Source organism: Rhinoraja longicauda, chromosome 23, assembly GCF_053455715.1.
Source record: "Rhinoraja longicauda isolate Sanriku21f chromosome 23, sRhiLon1.1, whole genome shotgun sequence".
NCBI lineage: Eukaryota > Metazoa > Chordata > Chondrichthyes > Rajiformes > Arhynchobatidae > Rhinoraja > Rhinoraja longicauda.
In genome coordinates this window covers 34,016,047-34,035,124 of record NC_135975.1, presented here as the reverse complement: position 1 = coordinate 34,035,124, position 19,078 = coordinate 34,016,047, and the positions used below count along the sequence as shown (strand labels likewise).

General features: G+C 45.7%; 1 protein-coding gene across 1 annotated transcript; it reads left to right on the top strand.

The window, feature by feature from the left end:
- Positions 1-3,505: 3,505 nt before the first annotated feature.
- mrpl42 (mitochondrial ribosomal protein L42) lies at positions 3,506-18,530 on the top strand. Its single transcript, XM_078420032.1, has 5 exons — positions 3,506-3,650; positions 8,496-8,559; positions 9,099-9,183; positions 10,807-10,970; positions 18,224-18,530. Exons 1-5 carry the CDS (start codon positions 3,533-3,535, stop codon positions 18,267-18,269), a joined length of 477 nt encoding a protein of 158 aa, XP_078276158.1. The 5' UTR covers positions 3,506-3,532; the 3' UTR covers positions 18,270-18,530.
- The last annotated feature ends 548 nt before the right edge of the window (positions 18,531-19,078 follow it).

Below are 19,078 nucleotides of genomic sequence, written 5' to 3'. Positions count from 1 at the left end.
GGAGGAACAGCACCTCGTATTTCACTTGGGCATCTTACAGCCCAGTGGTATGAACATTGACTTCTCTAACTTTAGATAGCTCCTCTGTCCCTCCCTTCCCCTCCCTCTTCCCGGTTCTCCCACTGTCTTCCTGTCTCCACCTATATCCTTTCTTTGTTCCCCCCCCCCCCCCTCCCCTGACATCAGTCTGAAGAAGGGTCTCGACCCGAAACGTCACACATTCCTTCTCTCCAGAGATGCTGCCCGAACGGCTGAGTTACTCTAGCATTTTGTGATACCATTAAGTTATTTTAAACCCCTTTGGGATCATGTACTGAAAGATTGTGTATAGTTCTAGTTTCTTTCCTGCAGGAAAGGAACTGAGAGATTACAGCTAACAAAAAGACCAAATGGGTTGTGGGCACTCATTTAGTCTCCAAAACTACAAATGAGTTGGGACAGGATATGTGCGAAAATAATAGCAGCGATTTTCAGCTGTGAAACTCCCTGTGTTTGGGTAGAATGGGTACCAATGGTTAATAGGACAACTCTTGTGTACAGCCAGTTGTTCTGGCTGCCTTGCAGTACCAACATCAGCCAGTGGGATGCAGTGGGCAGATCATGATGTCCACCAGTCCTGTACTCTTCTGCTTTGAGCACTGCTGTTGCCAAACTGAAGTTTCACACTACAGTTCATATCAACTCTTACCCTTGGAAAATTTACAGTGCCCACCGACAACATTTCAAGGAATCCAAAAGCAAAATACTGCACACCCTGGAAACCGGAAAACAAACAAAAAGTTCTGGAGAAGAAGGGTCTCGATCCGAAACATCACCCATTCCTTCTCTCCAGAGATGCTGCCTGTCCTGCTGAGTTACTGCAGCATTTTATGTCTATCTTCAGTGTAAACCAGCATCTGCAGTTCCTTGCTACACAAAAAGTTCTGGAAATACTAAGATCAGACAGCGGAGAGAGAAATAATATGAATAGAGATCAGTTCTGATGAAATATCGTTGACCTGAAATGTTAAGTCTCTTTCTCTCTCCACATAATGTCATTTGACGACTATTGAAAGCACCTATTTTGTTTTGTATTTATAGAGAATATAAACACTTGTTTATATTCTGTAAAGGCTCCAGTAAAGACTGGAGCGACTAGGCTTGTATGCACTGGAATTTAGAAGGATGAGAGGGGATCTTATCGAAACGTATAAGATTATTAAGGGGTTGGACTCGTTAGAGGCAGGAAACATGTTCCCAATGTTGGGGGAGTCCAGAACAAGGGGCCACAGTTTAAGAATAAGGGGTAGGCCATTTAGCACTGAGATGAGGAAAAACTTTTTCAGTCAGAGAGTTGTGAATCTGTGGAATTCCCTGCCTCAGAAGGCAGTGGAGGGCAATTCTCTGGATGCTTTCAAGAGAGAGCTAGATAGAGCTCTTAAGGATAGTGGAGTCAGGGGGCATGGGGAGAAGGCAGGAACGGGGTACTGATTGAATGGGGTACGGGGGAGAATGATCAGCCATGATCACATTGAATGGCGGTGCTGGCTCGAAGGGCCGAATGGCCTCCTCCTGCACCTATTGTCTATTGTAGGTTAGTTGCTCATTGATTTTTTTCCATGCTGCTGCTCTGATTCTTCAAAGACTTTCAGATTCCAGCGTCAGTTCAAATGTCTAAAATTGCCAGGGACTGGTAATGACTATAGAGCTGAAAGTTGTTTTAAACTGTGCACAAAACAACTGCCCCTAGACCTGGATGCATTGGAAATACAGCACAGGACAAACTGGTGGAAGTGCACATAACTTTATCCAGCAATCTTCACTCCTGGAAAAGTTTGAAACATTGGCCAGGCATTGCTCTCCTCCAACCTCATCTACTGTATGCGCTGTTCCAGGTGTGGACTCCTAGATATCGGCGACACCAAGCGCAGGCTCGGCCATCTTTTCGCCTTGGCTTAAGCGATCTCCCAGTTGCTAAACACTTTAACTCCCCTTCCCATTCACACACTGACATTTCTGTCCTGGTCCTCCTCCATTGTCGGAGTGAGGCCAGACACAAATTGGAGGAACAGCACCTCGTCTTTTGCTTGGGCAGCTTACAACCCAGCCGTACGAATATTGATTTCTCTAACTTCAAGTAACCCTTGCTTTCCCTCTTTCTGTCCCTTCCCCATGTTACTTCTCTGACTAGTTTCCCTGTCCTTCTGGTTACTGTTATTGATTGTAAACCTCCTTGTCACCTTCCCCTCAGCCAAGAATGAGCCATTTTACAACTTCTTGTCATCGTCTGCTTTGATCTGTCATTTTCACACCTTGCCCTTCCATATCTCTAGACTCCCTCTCCCCTGACTCTCAGTCTGTGGCAGGTCGACCCCGCCAGCGCTGCCGTCGCAGCTGCGGCTTGCCTGCAGTCCGTCTGTCTTTTGTGTTTTTTGTTGTTTTTGTATGAATTGTAGTTTTAATATGGTGTAGGGTTTGTATGTTATGTGTGTGTGGGGGGGGGGTGGGGAACGGGAACTGTAAAATTCTCTCTCCCGAACGGAGACGCGACCTTTGTTTCTGTGTCGTGTCCCCGTTGCGGCCTACCATCGGCCATGCACCTGGGACCTCCTGGGGCTCTAGTTCGCAGAACCCGCGGCCCGGACTCACCACCTGCGGCGCTGGCTGCCTGCGGATGCTGCGGGAGCGGCTGCGACTCGTCTCCGGAGGCTCCGGCGCGGGCCGCGTGGACGTCGGAAGCCCGCAGGCCCCTGGATGGGGGCCGACATCGGGAGCACCGGCAGCGGCAGAGGCAGCGTGTTCGCCCGCCCCGAATCGCGGGGCTTGTGTCGGCCCGCCGCGGACCTTTCACCGTCCGGCGCGGCCTGGGGATTTTCACCGCCCAGCGGGGGCTTCAATGTCGGGAGCCCCGACCGCCCCGACGTGGCAACGACAACAGCCTGACCGCAGGAGAAGACGGCAGGGGAAGAGAAAAGACATTGTGGCCTTCCATCACAGTGAAGAGGGACTGGAGGATGTTTCTTTTTTGTTTGGTGTTAGTTTGTGATTGTATGTGTTATTGCATTTTTATTGATTATTCTTATTGGTCTTATTGTTCAACTGCGGGTAATGTTTCATTTCACTACACATTTATGTGTATGTGACAAATAAACGACTATTGACTATTGATCTCTCCAGAGATGCTGCCTGTCCCACTGAGTTACTCCAGCACTTCGTGTCCGCCTTCAGTGCGGTTCCCTCCTCCACAGACAGCATTTGAACATGGGTCTGGTTTCCTGAATAAGCGCACAGCTAATCCTCCCCAAGCTCTGAGGGTGTGTTCGCGTTGCAATCACAAGCGTGGCTCCCGGTGCCCAGTCCCGGCCCCGGTTTCACGCTGCGATTATCTGTGAATCGGCGGATGAACCGTGAAGGTTCCCGCGGGCACGGAGCGGCTCCGGCAGCGACACGTTGTGCCGGGGCCTGGAACCCGGAACCGGGGGGCCGGTCTGTGGCTGCCGGTCGGACCACGTTGCTTGACGGGCGGGGGGATCCATTTCCGGTGAGTGCCAAGATGGCGGCGCTGGCAGCGGCGGCGGGATGGCCGGTGCTCGGACGGCTGGTGGCGGCGGGACGAGCGGCGGCGAGACGGCCGGTGGCGGCGGGACGGCCGGTGGCGGCGGCAGTGACAGGTACCGGGTCCCCGGGTGTGGGGAGCGGGGGTCAGTACAGTGGTGCCGACAGTGAGCGGGGACACTCCGTCCCCCCCACCCCTCTCTCTCTCTCTGTCAGTTAATGTTTCAGGTTGACGCCTCTCTGCCAGAAACTGTTTCTATTTTAAGGTTTTCCAGCACTTGCAGTTTTTTTAAAATCCGTCCATTCCTCTGGTTCCATACACAGAACTTGCAAATCAGAACCTGATGGAATTACTCTGCACATCAGGTAGCATCTCATCGGCAGAGCAGAGGGAGAAGGGTCTCGACCCGAAACGTCACCCATTCCTTTCCTCCAGGGAAGCTGCCTGTCCCGCTGCGTTACTCCAACACTCTGCGTCTGTCTTCGAGAGAGAAACGTTTTTTATAAATTTGCCCTCAACTGTCGCCTTATATTTACAGCTTCTGCAGACAGATTAGATGTACAAGCCTTCTCCTTCTCTGAACCAGCAGCGCCACTACATGTGTTAATCAGATTCCCAGTCTCTATCTGTCAACGGCCACAGGCTTCATCATGTCACACAGCGTGGAAACTTACCCACACCGACATGTCCCATCTGCACTAGATCCACCTGCCTCCATTTGGCCCATATCCCTCTAAACGTGTCCTATCCATATACCTGTCTAAATGTTTCTTAAACATTGTGATAGTACTTCCCTGTCACGGAAGGTAGTGGAGGCCAATTCACTGGATGTTTTCAAGAGAGAGTTAGATTGAGCTCTTAGGGCTAACAGAATCAAGGGATATGGGGTAAAAGCAGGAACGGGGTACTGATTTTGGATGATCAGCCATGATCATATTGAATGGTGGTGCTGGCTCGAAAGGCCGAATGGCCTACTCCTGCACCTATTTTCTATGTTTACCTGCCTCAACTTCCTCCTCCAACAGCTCGTTCCATACATCTACCACCGTGTGAAAACGTTATCCCTCGGGTCCCTATTAAATCTCTCTTCCCCCCCCCCCCCCCCCCCCTTAAACCTAAGTCCTCTGGTTAGGACCTGAGGCTAAATCTAACTCTCATGAAAACATCCAGTCCTTGGCCTGGTTCTCGATTCCCATACCCTGGGCAAGAGACTCTGCGTCTCCTTATCTATTCTTCTCATGATTTTATACATCATTTAAGATCATCCCTCATCCTCAAGCTCAGGCCCTCGAGTCCTGGCAACATCCTCATAAATCTTTTCTGAACCCTTTCGAGCTTCATGATCGGCAATATCCTTGAACACAAACACCAGTAGATGTCTCATCTGTTCGTCCAGCTTAGTACAGTCGTCATCATTTTGTCCTTTTCAATAGACAATAGACAATAGGTGCAGGAGTAGGCCATTTGGCCCTTCGAGCCAGCACCATCATTCAATGTGATCAGGGTTGATCATTCTCAATCAGTACCCTGTCCCTGCCTTCTCCCCATACCCCCTGACTCCGCAATCCTTGAGCTTTATCTAGCTCTCTCTTGAAAGCATTCAGAGAATTGGCCTCCACTGCCTTCTGAGGCAGAGAATTCCACAGATTTGCAACTGTCTGACTGAAGAAGTTTTTCCTCATCTCCGTTCTAAATGGCCTACCCCTTATTCTTAAACTGTGGCCCCTGGTTCTGGACTCCCCCACCATTGGGAACATGTTTCCTGCCTCTAACGTGTCCAACCCCTTAATAATCATATGTTTCAATAAGATCCCCTCTCATCCTTCTAAATTCTAGTGTATACAAGCCTAGTCGCTCCAGTCTTTCAACATACGACAGTCCTGCCATTCCGGGAATTAACCTAGTAAACCTACGCTACATGCCCTCAAAAGCAAGAATATCCTTCCTTAAATTTGGAGACCAAAACTGCACACAGGACTCCAGGTGCGGTCTCACTAGGGCCCTGTACAACTGCAGAAGGACCTCTTTGCTCCTACACTCAACTCCTCTTGTTATGAAGGCCAACATTCCATTGGCTTTCTTCACTGCCTGCTGTACCTGCATGCCTCCTTTCAGTGACTGATGCACTAGGACATCCAGATCTCGTTGTACGTCCTCTTTTCCTAACTTGACACCATTCAGATAATAATCTGCCTTCCTATTCTTACCACCAAAATGGATAACCTCACATTTATCCACATTAAACTGCATCTGCCATGCATCCGCCCACTCACACAACCTGTCCAAGTCACCCTGCAACCTCATAGCATCTTCCTCACAGTTCACACTACCACCCAGCTTTGCGTCATCTGCAAATTTGCTAATGTTACTTTTAATCCCTTCATCCAAGTTATTAATGTATATTGTAAATAGCTGCAGTCCCAGCACCGAGCCTTGCGATACCCCACTAGTCACTGCCTGCCATTCTGAAAGGGACCCATTTATCCCCACTCTTTGCTTTCTGTCTGCCAACCAATTTTCTATCCATGTCAGTACCCTAACCCAATACCATGTGCTCTAATTTTGCCCACTAATCTCCTATGTGGGACCTTGTCGAAGGCTTTCTGAAAGTCAAGGTACTCTACATCCATCGGCTCTCCCCTGTCAATTTTCCTAGTTACATCCTCAAAAACATTCCAGGAAGGGATGGGAAGTGGAAATTTGATTAATTGTTTCAAGACTGGACATTTAAGGTAAACCAGATCTGGAAGTAGATATTTATACAGAGCAGTAAGGAGATGTGCTTGCCGCCTCAGGGTTCAATGTGCTGCAGTTTCATGGAAGCAGTGAAATGTGGAATGTGTACTTTTTCCCAAGAAGAAGTGAGATGATCAGGCCTCGTACTGTAGCCAGGTGCTGGTCATTGATCAAAGCTGTGCTCATTTCCTATTTTGCTTCAAAGGTTTAACTCAATGGTTTGATGGTCCTTTATTTGTCACATATGCAACGGCACAGTAAGATTCTGCCATTTTTGCTGTCATTTCTAAAGTCCATAGTCCAGTCTGCCCATGCGGTCGATGTAGTTCCCATAAACCTACATCCGACTGCTCTCCTGGCCCGGCCATCTTGGTGTGCCAGGGGCGCATCGTGCAGCCGAACTCAAGGTGCTGGAGGCATTACCACGGTTCACTCTCCTACCAGCCCTTGCTCCTCGCGTCCAACGTCTCCAGCTCCCTCCTGGTCCCGCCGACAGACTGATGCATCTTTGACATATTTACCCATACAACCAGGTGAAAGGGAAAGTCCAATCTCGCATTTCTTCACAGCCAAGGAGTTGGTATTCTCTGTGTTGAGGGAACTGTGATGTAAGCTTTAAATGCACAGTAATTAGATTGGGGGAAAGTATATGGGGGTCGTGAATGATGGGTGTTGGGAGTGTTAAACAGGCAAACATGCGGGTATTGTGATTCCAAGATTAGCGTCATACAGCATGGAAATAGGTCCATTTAAATGGAAATTGGTCTATGCTGACTTTCAAGCACTCATGCTCCATACATGCCCCTAAATATCTCATGGTCACCATCCTTGATAATACCTCTACCACGATACTCACACACTAGGGGCAATTTACTGTGGCCAATTAACCTACCAATCCACACGTCTTTGGGATGTGGGTGGAAACTTGGGCACCTGGAGGAGAGCCTCATTGTCATAGTGAGAGCATGCAAACTCCACACCAGGCTGGTTCCTGGAATGAAGGGATTGATTTGTGAGATAACGTTTGAACAGTTTGTACCGGAGGTCAGTGGTGGATCTGAATATTTGGAGCTGCAAGACAGCCGGTCGACAAGCTCCATCATTGTGCTATCCTAAGGTGTGCTGAGGATACGATAGTAAACTCTGTGTGTGTAGGAAGGAACTGCAGTTGCTGGTTTAAACCGAAGATAGGCACAAAATGCTGGAGTAACTGAGTGGGACAGGCCGCGTCTCTGGAGAGAAGGAATGGGTGACGTTTAGGGTCGAGACCTTTCTTCAGACTGATGTAAACAGTTGGAAACAAGAATGGGAGTTTTGTGGCGGGCATGATCACTTTGGGAATACATCTCCGCTGATCCAGATTGAAGTCTTGGGGTGTGAAAGATTATCAGAAATGATGGATGATGTTGACTAATAATCCTTTCTTGACTGGATAAGAGCAAAGAGCTTGTGATGATCATGTAAGTGTACAGGGCTCCCCCTGTGGGTGAAATAGTGAAATTGGTTGTGAACTGACTGGTTTGTATCTCAAGGCAGACTTCAAGTAGTCTGTGGTAGGATTTTAAATTCAGCCTTTAGGTCACACCATCATAGATACATTCCAATCTGTTTATAGTCAATATGAATTTGAGTTTCAATTTTAATTTTGAAAGATGGAAAAATGCAACTTTTGTGTACTGCAAAATACGCAGGCAGAGAAACAAATGCTTATCGGCTCGATGACACAAGGAATTGCAGACCCTTCTTCAGACTGATCAGTCATGATCACCCGAAAGTTCATCTATCCATTCCCTCCATAGATGCTGTCTGACCCGCTGAGTTTCATCCAGCACCTTGTGTTTTGCTCGGTTATTACCTTGATATATTGTGTCACATTTAAGTATTAAGTAAAAAAGGACAAAATGTGTAGGAAGGAACTGCAGATGCTGGTTTACACTGAAAATAGATGCAAAATGCTGGAGTATCTCTGGAGAAAAGGAATACGTATTCAGAAGTGGGGCCTCGACCTGAAACATCACCTTTTTCTTTTCTCCAGAGATGCTGCCTGTCTCCAGCATTTTATGTCTATCTTGAGTAAAGAGGAGATTGGCTGAGCAAAAGTTAGTTTTTTTAATTTATCTCATTGTGATTTTGAGAATCATGAGAATCATAGTAAGTTGACCAACAAAGATGTGTTTAAGCAGTGGTGTAAGTTAGTAATCCTGAGTCACATTCTGATATTTAGGTGGATCCTGGAGTTGTGTTTGCCGGAAGTCCACATACACCGCTCTTCCCAATGACTACAACTGGTGAGTAATTATGTTCCGGATTATTCATATCCATGCACATTTGCTTTTGAATTCTTTACTGGTATAGAAAGCTAGAGTTTCCAGTAGGAAGAATGGAAAAAAAAGTTCAATTTAGTTTCAAGATACATCACGGAAGCAGGTCGTTCGGCCCATATAGTCCGTGCTGACCAGCGATCCCCATACTATCCTACACACTAGGGACAATTTACAATTTTTTACCGAAGCCAATTAACCTACAAACCTGTATGTCTTTGGCGTGTGAGAGGAAACTGGAGATCCCGGAGAAAACCCATGCAGGTCACGGGGTGACCGTACAAACGCCATACAGACAGCACCCGCAGCCAGGATCAAACCTGGGTCTCTGGTGCTCTACCGCTGCACCACCGTGCCACACTACTCTGAACTGTGAACTGGGCAGGAAAATGGAGCTGAGGCTGAGAGTCGATCGGCCAAGTTCTTATTAAGGGTTGGAATTAAGCAGGAGGGGCGAAATGCCCAACTGCCACTGGTTCTCAAGATATTATCTTTGTTTTTGACAGTAAAGTTGAACTTGCATTGACGTCAGATGGGCGGACGATTGTTTGTTACCACCCCTCGGTAAACATCCCGTACGAACACTCCAAGGTGAGGCTGAATGATCCACCAATGTTAATATTTAACCATGTTTATGCTGGAGTTTGTTTGTGCATTCTGTATACTTTGTTAGTGGTGTAGTGTTACTCAATCCAAGTTCAAGATAATTTTAAATCCTGACATACAGTTTGTACATACAATAAAAGAGAGACACAATAGGCTGGAGTAACTCGGTGGGACAGGCAGCATCTCTGAAGCGAACGAATGGGTGACGTTTCTGGTCGAGACACTTCTTCAGGCTAGTCAGGGGAAAGGGAAACGAGATATAGACGATAATGTAGAGAGATAAAGAACAATGCATGAAAGATATGCAAAAAAGTGACGATGATAAAGGAAACAGGCCATTGTTAGCTGTATGTTGGGTGAAAACGAGAAGTTGGTGCGACTTGGGTGGGGGATGAATGGAGAGAGAGGGAATGCCGGGATTACTTGAAGTTAGAGAAATCAATTTCATACTATTGGGCTGTAAGCTGGCCAAGCGAAATATGAGGTGCTGTTCCTCCAATTTGCGTTTAGCCTCACTGACAATGGAGGAGGCCTAGGACAGAACGGTCTGTGTGGGAACAGGAAGGAGAATTAAAATGTTTAGCTGTCTGACCCGCTAAGTTCCCCCAACAAACACAAGCAAGCTGTTTAATTTAGTTTAGAGATACAGCGCGGAAACAGGCCCTTTCGGCTCACCGGGTCTGCGCCGACCAGTGATCCCCGCACATTAACACTATCCTACACCCACTGGGGACAATTTTTTCATTTACCAAGCCAATTAACCTACAAACCTGTACGTCTTTGGTGTGAGGGAGGAAACTGAAGATCTTGGAGAAAACCCACGCAAGTCACGGTGAGAACGTACAAACTCCGTGCAGACAGCGCCCGTAGTCAGGATCGAACCCGGGGCACGGCGCTGCATTCGCTGTAAGGCAGCAACTCTACCGCTGCGCCACCGTGCAGCACGTTACACGTGCTGCTATAAAACAACTGGACCAAGTGGACCCATTGGGTCCAAACCTTTCCTGCATTGGTGCAGCACCCTCTCCTCCCCCACTCCTCCCTCTCCCTCCACTCTCCCTCCCCTTCCCCTCCCTCCTCCCTCCCTCCCTAGGAGATAGATTTAAACTTTAAAATGTGAATAACTTAAAAAACATAACACCAATTTCAATGAAACTTCTTCCATTAGCACCAAAGGGACGACGGTGGGCCTAAGTAAGTGAGTAAGGTGGGCCTAAAATTGCCGCGCTATCGTGTACCGTTTTGGCCGTAGTTCAGGAACAAACAAACAAACAAACGAGAGTTTTAATATATAGATAGATATAGATAGATAGATAGATAGATAGATAGATAGATGACAATATGTAATTATGTTCTTTTCATTTGGTATTAAAAATGTTTCTACTTTATGGAGCCCTGATTATTTAAAGATGGGTCAAAGCGCTAACCTAGAGCCAACTCAAAGAGGTGAAGCAATTGAGAGAAAGGAACATGATAGCAGCAGATGCCTTGTGTAGATTATGTAATGATTTTTCCTGTTTCAGCTCTCTGAACATACGGATGCAGAAGCAAATTTGTTATCCGCTGAATGCTAGTCAGTTCCTAAATGTGCCCCACACTCTCCTGCAGCCCATTCCACGACCATCGCCAGTGGACAATAAAGAGGAGACTCACGACCAAGTACTAAAGGCCAGATTAGACAAAGAAGTGCTGCGAGATAAACAGGGGCCGACAATCGAAGAACTCAGCAAAATGTTCTACACAACAAAACACCGCTGGTATCCAGTTGGGCAGTAAGTACTATTTGCACAACTCACACAATCACGGGGGGTCAAGGAAAGAGCGTTCACATCGTGGCCCTGTTTCCACCAATCTTTCCACCACTACGCACAAGAAGCGCAAGACGCCATTGTATGCAGATGCCCAGAAGTGTGTTCAGTTCTGGCTGAACAGTTTCTAATCTTGTGATGTGGACTCGATAAGAAGACACAACCACAGTAGATTTATAAGGAATGAATCTGTGTTTACTTCAATCTTAAAAGTGTTCCCTGAAGAAGATCTATCTATGCTCATACCAGTGAGCTTGTCTCGTCTTCCCCAGGTTACAAATACCCGACATGTATATCTTGGTTGCTGCGGCAATATTTGAATGGTTGAGTTAAATGCCCTGGTTTAACCACACATTGCCCTGGTTTTTATTTAAATATATTGCCGGCAGCCACATTTTTTGATTAGTATAGGTGTCATAGATTATGGAGAGAAGGCAGAAGAATGGGGTTAGGAGGGAGAGATAGATCAACCGATTGAATGGCGGAGTAGACTTGATGGGCCGAAATGGCCTAATTCTACTCCTATCCCTTATGACCTTATGATTTCCAAGCATAGGCCACTCAAGGGCAACATATAGTTGTGAACAGATATCGGTTGTAACGGGGAGAACCTGTCATGGAATTCCTTTCTTTCCTCTTCCTGACGCTACACTGGGAATGTTTCTAATTTTGATGGGAAACTCAGTCAGTAATCAATACCATGTAGTTCAACTGCAGTGTGTTCCTTTCTCTAGTTCTTAATTAACCATACTGTACATTAAATATTCCATAGAAAGCAGCTAATTAGTACCAAGGATCTGATGTATCATGTCATTTGGATTGTAGTTGATCTGTATCTTCAATCTATCTACCTGTCTTGATTCTGTAAGGCTTTAATCCCTTGCATACCTAAAATTGAGCAAACAGCAGTGACGTTTTCAAATTTTACTGTCAATAGACAATAGGTGCAGGAGGAGGCCATTCGGCCCTTCGAGCCAGCACCGCCATTCACTGTGTTCATGGCTCATCATCCACAATCAGTAGCCCGTTCCTGTCTTCTCCCCATATCCCTTGACTCCGCTATCTTTAAGAGCTCTATCTAACTCTCTCTTGAAAGCTTCCAGAGAATTGGCCTCCACTGCCTTCTGAGGCAGAGAATTCCACAGATTCACAACTCTCTGGGTGAAAAAGTTTTTCCTCATCTGCGTTCTAAATGGCCTACCCCTTATTCTTAAACTGCGGCCCCTGGTTCTGGTCTCGACTGTGGCCCCTGGTTCTGGACTCCTTTGTAGTGGACTACTTTTAACATTATACTCCTTAATCTTAAAAGGATTAAGATTAATCCTGTCCTGTTCTCGACCTTTTCACTGGAGAAAATTGTTTCTGATTACCGTATCAAATCTTTTAATCAAAGTTATCAGCTGTTATCAGGCAACTGAACCATCCTACCACAACCAGAGAGCAGTCCTGAACTACCTCACTGGTGACCGTCGGACTTCCTATTATCGGACTTTACCTTGCACTGAACATTATCCCCTTATCATGTATGGCTCGATTGTAACCATGTATTGTCTTTCTGCTGGCTGGATAGCACATAACAAAAGCTTTTCACTGTACCTCAGTACACATGTCAATAAACTAAACTAAACTGAACTGTAACTCTAGGTATAGGAACAGGTCAAATGATCCTCAACCTATCAGTTATGCAATCATGGCTGATTTGTGACCTGTCTTCATATGTCATTTTATTAGTTAATAAAAAACTATCAAACTTATGTCAGGAGTAAAGTTGACCTAGTATCACTTGTTTATAAAGGGGATTGCAGGCTCCTGATGAATTTGGATTGAGTCCCCTAGTTCCAGACTTGATTTGGAAGTAGTTTCTCTCCTGCCAGTGCTTCTCCAGATCTTAAAATTTCAATTATATTGCCTGTTAGGTTTCCAAATGGTAAAGAACACAACTCTAGTTTGTGTGGTTTCCAGAACTGCACATAATATTCATGTTTGGGCTGAATATAATGTAACTTCTACCCACCCCAACCACATCCACCCCAGTTGTTTGATGGGAAAAAAACTGCAGATGCTGGTTAAAATCGACGGTAGACACAAAATGCTGGAGTAACTTAGCGGGTCAGGCACCATCTCTGGAGAGAAGGAATGGGTGACGTTTCCCATTCCTTCTCTCCAGAGATGCTGCCTGACCCGCTGAGTCACTCCAGCATTTTGTGCCTAACAGTTGTTTGTTATTTCTGCAGATGTAGAGCTCAGCATTTTATTGCCTTCTGATTATTCTCTGCTGTGAGATTTTAATCTAAAAAAAGCCCAGATGCTTGTATCTGTTATTTCCAGCACCAATTAAAAATATTATTGCTCCAAATTTTATGATCTCACCTGGAAATACTTTTGACAGTTTTCTTTTCCTTTTGCCTGATTCACTGACATCTCTTTATTATCTCCATCTATCTACACTGTTTACAATGTTGTCGATTGTTGAGGGCTTTCTGTCTCTTCATTCAGTTGATTAGTTGGCACACCACACGGGTCAAAGCAGGTCACTCGTAATCAAATCCTGCCAATCGGAATAACTCCTCATTATGCTCCCTTTATCCCCTGCTGCTCAGCCAGATCACTAGCCAGGTCAATAATTTGCCTTCAAATCCATGAGCACCAACGAGAGCTGACAGTTTCCTCTGAACTACTTTATTAAACGCCTTATGATATCATCATAAAAGCTTTCATGTATGTGCCCTCTCCATTTTTTTTGTTTTAGTTTAGAGATATAGTGCGGAAACAGGCCCTTCGGCCCACTGAGTCCGCGCCGACCAGCGATCCCCGGCCATTAACACTATCCTACACACATTAGGGACAATTTACAATTATATCAAGCCAATTAACCTACAAGCCTCTACGTCTTTGGAGTGTGGGAAGAAACCGGAGATCCCGGAGAAAACCCACGCAGGTCACGGGGGGAACGCACAAACTCCGTACAGACAAGCACCGATAGTCAGGATCAAACCCGGGTCTCTGGAGCTGTAAGGCAGCAAGTCTACCGCTGCGCCACCGTACCACCCTTCATCACTTCTTCAATCAGTTGCATCAAATGTAACCTCCCTGTACAGGCTAATATATAGTAGCATCAGAATAAGATTTTGCCCATTATCCCAGACAGTAAGAGATCAGAGCTGACTTATAACCCCGCTTCAAATCTTAGGTTTGCAACAACCTATCAATTTTATATTTAAAAATTAACAAGTGGCAGAGGGGAAGGGCCCAGAGCATAAATGATGCAGATGAGAGGCTGTGGGCAAACATTGTGGTCAATGAGCAAGATTAGCAGGCAACACTGGTAGGTGCACAGCAAATACATCAGAAAGGCCAATACTTTAAGCTGCATTTAGAAACATAGAAAAATAGGTGCAGGTGTGGGCCATTTGGCCCTGCGAGCCAGCACCTCCATTCAATATGATCACGGCTGATCATCTAAAATCAGTAACCCATTCCTGCTTTTTCCCCACATCCCTTGCTTCCTTTAGCCCTAAGAGCTAAATCTAACTCTCTTGAAAGCGTCCAGTGAATTGGCCTCCACTGCCTCCTGTGGCAGAGAATTCCACAAATTCACAACTCTCTGGGTGAAGAAATGTTTCCTCTTCTCAGTCCTAAATGGCTTACCCTTATTCTTAACCGATGACCCCTTGTTCTGAACTCCCCCAACATCGGGAACATTTTTCCTGCATCTAGCCTGTCCAATCCCTTAAGAATTTTATACGTTTGTATAAGATCCCCTCTCATCCTAAATTCCAGTGAATACAAGCCCAGTCAACCCTTTCTTTCATCATATGTTAGTCCCGCCATCCCGGAAATTAACCTGGTGAACCTACGCTGCACTCCCTCAATAGCAATAATGTCCTTCCTCATTTAGGAGACTAAAATTGCACACAATACTTCAGGTGTGGTCTCACCAGGGCCCTGTACAACTGCAGTGGGACCTCCTTGCTCCTAAACTCAAATCCTCTCGCAATGAAGGCCAACATGCCATTAGCTTTCTTCACTGCCTGCTCTACCTGCATGCTTACTTTCAGTGACTGATGTACAAGCACACCCAGGTCTTGTTGCACCTCCCCATTTCCTAATCTGACACCATTCAGATAATAATCTGCCTTCCTGTTTTTGCCACCAAAGTGGATAACCTCACATTTATCCACATTATACTGCATCTGCCCACTCACCCAACCTATCCAAATCACCCTGCAGCCTCATAGCATCCTCCTCGCAGCTCACATTGCCACCCAGCTTTGTGTCATCCGCAAACTTGGAGATGTCACATTTAATGCCCTCGTCTAAATCATTAATATTTATTGTAAAAAACTGGGGTCCCAGCACCGAGCCTTGCGGCACCCCACTGGTCACTGCCTGCCATTCTGAAAAGGACTCGTTAATTCCTGCTCTTTGCTTCCTGTCTGCCAACCAGTTCTCTATCCATGTCAATGCCATACTCCCAATACCATGTGCTCTAATTTTGCACATTAATCTCTTGTGTGGGACCTTGTCAAAGGCTTTTTGAAAGTCCAGATACACCACATCCACTAGCTCTCCCTTATCCATTCTACTTGTTAAATCCTCAAAAAATTGAAGAGAATTAGTTAAGCATGATTTCCCCTTCATAAATCCATGCTGACTTTGACCGATCCTGTCACTGCTTTCCAAATGCACTGCTATAACATCTTTAATAATCGACTCAAGCATCTCCCCCACTGTCGATGTAAGGCTAACTGGTCTATAAATCCCCGTTTTTTCTCTCCCTCCTTTCTTTAAAGATGGAGTTACATTGGCTACCCTCCAGTCCACAGGAACTGATCCAGAGTTGAGAGAACATTGGAAAATGATCACCAATGCATCCACGATTTCTAGGGCCACCTCCTTGAGTACTTTGGGAAGCAGACCATCAGGCCCCGGGGATTTACTTGCCTTCAGTCCCAACAGTTTACCTAACACCATTTCCTGACGAATGTGGATTCCTTTCAGTTCCTCCCTCCCACTAGATCCTCGGTCCACTAGTATTTCTGGGAGATTGTTTGTGTCTTTCTTAGTAAAGACAGAACCAAAGTACTTATTTAACTGCCATTAACTGTTCTGCCATTTCCTTGTTTCCCATTATAAATTCACCTGCCTCTGATTGCAAGGGACCTACATTTGTCTTCACTAATCTTTTCCTTTTTACATATCTAAAGAAGCTTTTAGAGTCAGTTTTTATATTCCCCGCAAACTTTCTTTCATGCTCTTTTTCCCCCGTCTTAATTAACCCCTTTGTCCTCCTCTTGAGTTCTAAATTTCTCCCAGTCCTCTGGCTTGCTGCTTCCTCTGGCCAATTTATATGCCTCTTCCTTGGATTTAACACTGTCCTTGACTTCCCTCGTCAGCCACGGTTGAGCACCTTCCCCGTTTTATTTTCTCGTCATACAGGGATGAACAATTTTTGGAGTTCATCCATGCGGCCTTTAAATCTTTGCCATTGCATCTCCACCATCAACGCTTTAAGTATAATTTGCCAGTCTATCCTAGCCAATTCCCGTCTCATACCTTCAAAGTCTCCTTTCTTCAAGTTCAGGACCCTAGTCTCTGAATTAATGCATCCTACTCCACTCTCCATCCTAAGATCGCTAACTAATCCTTCCTCATTACACAATACCCAGTCTAGGATGGCCTGCCCTCTAGTCAGTTCCTCTACATATTGGTCAAAAAAACCATCCCGTAAACATTCCAGGAAATCCTCCTCCTCAGTGCTGTCACCAATTTTGTTGGCCCAATCTATATGTGGATTAAAGTCACCCATGATAATGGCTGTACCTTTGCTACACGCATCCCTAATTTCCTGCTTGATGCTATCCCCAACCTCCCTCCTGCTGTTTGGTGGTCTGTATACAACTCCAACAAGCGTTTTCTGCCCTTGGCAGTTCTCCCCATACCGATTCTACAGCGTCCAAGCCAATGTCTCTCCTTGCTATTGCATTAATCTCTTTAACCAGCAATGCCACCCCACCTCCTCTTCCTTTCTGTCTATCCTTCCTGAATATCGAACACCCCTGCATGTTTAGCTCCCAGCCTTGGTCACCCTGGAGCCATGTCTCCGTAATTCCAACTATATCATATTCCTTAACTACTAACTGCACATTCAATTCATCCACCTTATTACAAATGCTCCTCGCATTAAGGCACAAAGCTTTCAAGTTTGTTTTTCACATCTCCCTTCTACCATTTGCTTCTGTCCTCCTTTTATGTCCCTCTGTCTCCTTGCATTGGTTCCCATCCCCCTGCCCTTTGAGTTTAAACGTGACCTTCCCCACTCTCTCTTTCCCGTTAACTGCACGACTACGCTTCCACGTTGTCGACTCCACCCGCCCACTGTTTAGTTTAAATCCACCCGTGTAGCACTAGCAAACCTGCCTGCCAGAATATCAGTCCCACTCCAATTAAGGCGCAACCCGTCCCTTTAGTACAGGTCACCCCTGCCCCAGAAGAGATTCCAGTGATCTAGAAATCTAAATCCCTGCCCCCTGCAGCAACTCCTCAGTCATACATTCAGATCCCCTATCTCCCTGTTCCTGCCCTCATTAGCACGTGAAGCCAGGGTTCGGCGGATTGCGTGGAGGAAACCACCAGAAGGTTCAACGGGCAGAAAGACGATCCCAGCAAAGCGTCGTGGAGCGTAAATAGGGCAGAGTGAGATACGTAGGGCACTTCTGACCATCCACTGCATCCTGACCTGTCCCCAGCCGTCTCGACTATGTCTTGCTGCTGGAACCCGATAGGCCGGGACGAGAGAGAGTGAGGCCGACGATCTGTGCAACTCCCCCTCACTTAAATCCAAGTCAAGCGCAAGTCATGTCTTCAACCTCGGCCAGCATACTGCGGCTGGTGGCGATCCCAATCAGCGGCCGAAATAATAACATTGAAAGTGAAGTCATGGTCATCTTCAAACCCGAAGGACCAACAACAACAACAACCCTCATTTATTTCAATGCTAGAGGCAAATCAAAAAGGCAATCAGGAAGCCTAAGAGGACAGAAAGTGGATCGAGCTCTCACTCCATGTATTACCCTTTTAGTTAATGGCAATTAGTTGCTGTTTATTTATTCTGAGAATCATTGATGAGTTTTAATTCAGGAAGAACCAAAACATTTATTCAAAAGTATTTTGTGAATTCATGCTGAAGGAATAAAAATGTCTCTTTTTGTTTAAAGGTATCACAGACGAAGGATTAAACCTAATCCTCCAAAAGACAGATGAAGCAATTAAAACCAGCGGTTTAATTTCAATTGGTCTGATTCTGGTATCATGCTGTATTCCACTCCAAGAGAAAGAACTTTGACTCATTGTCGATTTATCATTTCTGTTTCTTATCGATATTTTCATATTTGCATTGTTTGAGAAACAGACCTGTATTTAAAAGTGAAGTCTTTTACAGCATAAGGAATGTAATGAGCTTGTTTAACAGGGAATAATTAATTATCTATGGTTCACTGGCGAGCTGCTTATTACAATAAAATCTTATAGGTTGAATGTTCTCATCTGAGTTATTGTCTAAGAAGATGCTGATTTATTTGAACTGAATTGGAGTCAACCTGTCAGTTTGACAGATGTAACCTTGTGAACCCAGATGAAGATGAGCTTCAAGTCTTGCTGGTCTTAAACCCCACATTAGGCATTCACCACCCTCAAAGCTGCTTTCAGTGCTTTTTTTAGGTTATCTAATGATAGACTGCAACGTTAGCTCGAGACACAATCTGCAAATGCTGGTTTACAAAATAAAAGACACGTGCTGGAGTAACCCAGCCGGTCAGGGAGCTTCTCTGAAAGACGTGGATGTTTCGGTTTGAGGGCCTCTGGGGGGGGGGGGGGGGGGGGGAGAAAGCTGGAAGAGAGATGGGGGCCGGACAATGCCTGTCGTGTTAAGGCAAATATTCCATAAGTTCTCTTTTGCTTGGAATACAAACAACCGGAGAGTTATTTAACAGTTGCCATGACTCCCTTTTTTAATGGAGATGTTATTGCATTTACTCATTTCTTGATTGTCTTGTTTTTGCATAATTAGCTGT

What these genes read in the sequence shown, in the direction of transcription:
- mrpl42 (XM_078420032.1), top strand. Translation starts at nt 3,533, where the DNA reads ATGGCGGCGCTGGCAGCGGCGGCGGGATGGCCGGTGCTCGGACGGCTG. An exon ending in GGTGGCGGCGGCAGTGACAG is followed by an intron (nt 3,651 to 8,495) that starts GTACCGGGTCCC and finishes TCTGATATTTAG; the next exon opens with GTGGATCCTGGAGTTGTGTT. An exon ending in CGCTGGTATCCAGTTGGGCA is followed by an intron (nt 10,971 to 18,223) that starts GTAAGTACTATT and finishes TTTTGTTTAAAG; the next exon opens with GTATCACAGACGAAGGATTA.